The 3,615-nt window shown below is 51.8% G+C and overlaps 1 protein-coding gene across 1 annotated transcript; it reads right to left on the bottom strand.

Annotated features, from left to right (window-relative positions):
• Positions 1 to 750: 750 nt before the first annotated feature.
• BBA_10043 (uncharacterized protein) lies at positions 751 to 1,779 on the bottom strand (the record flags this gene model as incomplete). Its single annotated transcript, XM_008605140.1, has 2 exons — positions 751 to 1,239; positions 1,294 to 1,779. 2 exons carry the CDS (start codon positions 1,777 to 1,779, stop codon positions 751 to 753), a joined length of 975 nt encoding a protein of 324 aa, XP_008603362.1.
• Between the last annotated feature and the right edge of the window lie 1,836 nt (positions 1,780 to 3,615).

Raw genomic sequence — 3,615 nt, 5'->3', positions numbered from 1 at the left:
TTGTCATCAGATACCTTGAAAATTATGTGGGCGAGGCTCTCCAGACAACGCATGGAAGCCAGTCTTTGTGCATGTCATAAATGGGCTCACCCAAAGTGTGCGGCGGATCCCACGACGAAGAACCATTGTGAGACGACAAGGAAAACGCCTGCTCGCTCGATAGAACGATATGCCCCTTGTCACAAGCAGGCAATCAGTGGAAACAGCCTTCAGATCTGCGAATGGCAAAAGCTGAGAAAAAAATACGCGGATATTAAACCAAATTGATGGGGCAAGTATATCAACACGAGATTTTGAGCTGGAAAACATGGTTCACTGTGCATTCGTTTCTGGCTTGTTTAGAAGGTTTCAGTGGGAAAGCTTACCGAATCTCGCTTGGTAAAAAGAATGGTTCCCGGGTAGATGGCAAGTCCTACTGTGGCGGGGATCTAACTGGGTAGACTAGCCCAAAGACCGAAACGGGTGGCACAGCGAGGAACCAAGTGTACCGTATATTTGAAACTTCTATCTGGCCAAATCTATTGGGTTCATGTCGGTTTTTTTTTTCCTAATAGATTCGCACATTATGACCCGACTTCTTGCACATACCACACAGCCGGCCTTTCGTCTCATCCCTTGGTTTTCGATCTCCTCCATTGCTGCTCTTGACTAGTCTTTGTGGTCGTGTCTCTCGTCGTCGGCTACAGGAATGCTCCTGCGCTCGTTGGAAATGCAGTTGATACGTGGTGACCCCATCAATTGTCACGCATTTCAATGCGGCATTTTGCAACTGCCACTCACCGAAGGATGCTGCTGATGCCTTACCGCAATCCGAAACCTTATCGCTCTCAAATTCGGACGGGTTGTGAGAAGCCGGTGGGCTAAGCATGCTGGCTGGCTGGGCCCTTCTAGGCGATCGTGACAGGCGTCCTCCAGAGCGAGGCATAGACTTTGGCGACGGACAGGCGTCATGTCTTCTTCGTCATGGGCAAGTTTCTGTCGTTTGTGCGGCCTAGGAGGGTTCTCCTCTGCATTATCGTCGGGAAGGTCGTCGGGAGGGTCATCAGCATGAACATTGTCAGAACTGGTCACCGAAGGCGAGCGCGCCGTCCCGCGCTTTTTGCTGCGGCCGCTGTCCTCGCCGTCGGTATCGCTGAAGCTCCCGTCATCGTTGTAGTCAGCGTCGGCATCGCCGTCACTACCACCGTCGCTGTCGCTGCTGCTTCCACTGTCGGCATCGTGGGAGCCGTCACAGTCGCCCTAGTCGGAAGGGTGGCCATCCCCGTCACAAGAGCCTGAATCGTTCTGGCTGACACTTTCATGTGACTGGGACTGCCGCGGCAGCTCGGCACGGTCGCCCGCTTCATAGTCACAGTCACTCAACACTGACTCATTCCCGTCCTCTGCCTGCCCATGATCCTGCTCAGCTGCCTCGGCGGTGGATTTACTCGATGAGCACAGGTTGGAGTCTAACCGATCGCTAAGCCGGTCTTCTTGTCGATGAGCGCATGAAGCGCCTGCTTCACCGTCCGACTCCGACTCCGAATCGGATGGAATGAATATTGCCTCATCTTTACTCCCGCTTGGCGCTCCACATGCGAGACCTTGGGACAGGCACGGAGACATCGGAGTTCGAGCGCGTGAACCGTCTGCATGCTCTACAGCTTCTGAGCATGCAGGCGCGAAATCGTCCTCGCGGTATGCCGTTGAAGCAGTCAGAGAGACTTGCTGCTCGTGGGCAGCAGCGGCGATCACTGTCATCCTTCCCGAGGACGTGAAAAACGTCTTCTTTGACGACATTGCGGAGTATCTTGATCCAGAGGCGGTAGCTTGGTATGCTGATTGAGCATGACCTGCTCTACCGCCGCGGTTACTTGCTCTATGGCGAGCCGGGAACTGGCAAAACAAGTCTCAGCTTGGCGGCTGCTGGACAGTTTGGCCTAGACGTTTATGCCATGAATCTGTCCAAAGTCAACGATACGACGCTCAACAAATTGATGCGCAACCTGCCAACACGATGCATCCTCCTTCTGGAGGACATCGATGCAACTGAAAGCGCAAAGAGTCGTTAAAACAGCGGTGCTGGGTCGAAGGAGTCTACAAGCAGCCACGTGACCCTCTCCGGTCCTCTCAACGCAATTGATGGAGTAGCTTCCGTGGAAGGCCGAGTTTTGATCATGACAAACTAATCATGTCAACCGTATCGACCCGGCTGTTATTCGACCAGGGCGTGTGGACAAAATGGTTGAGTTTGGGCTGGCAAGTCGAGAGATGATGGAGCTGTTCCGATACATCTATAATGCCCTTGCCCAGCAAGAACGACAGAGTGGGAGATACGGAGAAGCAGGCTGGTCATCAATTCAACCTCCACCTCAACGTCTTCCATTTTGTGGAAATTGAAGTCACGTGCATCAATTCAATCCATTCAACTTGCTGTTGAAGTTGAAGGACTCAATTCCATGGCTGAAGCTCCCACGTTGACCACCGGTTGAAAACCACCATAGAATGTAGGGTAGTGTCAAAGCTCGTACAGTGTAAGGCTTTGACGTTTGTCGTGGGTACCTCGCCTTTCTCCACACTTTTGCCCTTCGCATCCGTACTCAGTACAAGTCATGCCTCAGCAAGCTACGCGTCGTGTTCGTGTCTCCTACAATGCTCTTTCCCATAACTCTAAAATGGACGCCAACGTGCATATCAAAAGCCGGCGCACTTCTGACTGCGATGCGCCAATTGAACCACTCCTGAGCATAGATCCCTTGTCAGATGACTGGAGCATCTTCCCATCGAATAAGTTTTCCGGGCTCACGATCTCTGAACGCGCAGGCAGATAGACTTCGTGGATTTGGCAGCAATGCAGCATGGATTCGATATCCAATCTTGCGACTCTCCCTTGACTCGGAAATGGGTATGTGGGCCCTGTCTGAAGAAGCCAAAGCCAAAGACCTCAAGGTTCTCTGCCGTCGGCAAACAGAATATCGAGAAAAATCTATTTAAGGAGCACCGGCTGGCCGACGAGTTTAGGAGGAGGCTACCTGCGATGGAGAAGGGGTGGAAAGACAAGACCCCATCTAGAAATATTGCGGAAATGCTCAGCCTCAATACCACAGCCTCAATACCCATGACCCTAAAGAGCAAGCTATTGCCAATGCTCTTATTAGACGCTTTAACAGGGACCATTTTCGGAAGCTGCTTCTCGAGTGGGTGGTCGATGCCAACATCTCCTTCCGTCAGCCTGAGCACAGTCGTCTTCGGCGTATATTCGAATATCTGTATCCATCCGTCGCTGTGACAAACGCCCACATTTCCTACAGCACTATGCGCAAGAGAATTGTCGACCTACATTATCGACACAAGGCATAAATTATCGACCACCTGAGGAATATCCCTGGGAAGATCTATATTGCGTTTGATGACTGGCGGTCCAGGAATCGGCACGCTCTATATGGTATAGCCTGCTTTTACATTGATCATGACGGTGCACCGTCCAAACTTATGCTTGGCCTACCGGAGCTGAAGATGTCGCACTCCGGCGAGAATATTACGGCGCAGGTTCTAGAGATTCTAGAGAGCTACGCAATACTTGACAAATTGGGGTATATCACGCTTGACAACGCTGGTAATATGGACTCGGCACTG

The sequence above is a fragment of the Beauveria bassiana genome (genome assembly GCF_000280675.1).
Source record: "Beauveria bassiana ARSEF 2860 unplaced genomic scaffold BBA_S00083, whole genome shotgun sequence".
NCBI lineage: Eukaryota > Fungi > Ascomycota > Sordariomycetes > Hypocreales > Cordycipitaceae > Beauveria > Beauveria bassiana.
This window is presented reverse-complemented; position numbering and strand designations above follow the sequence as displayed.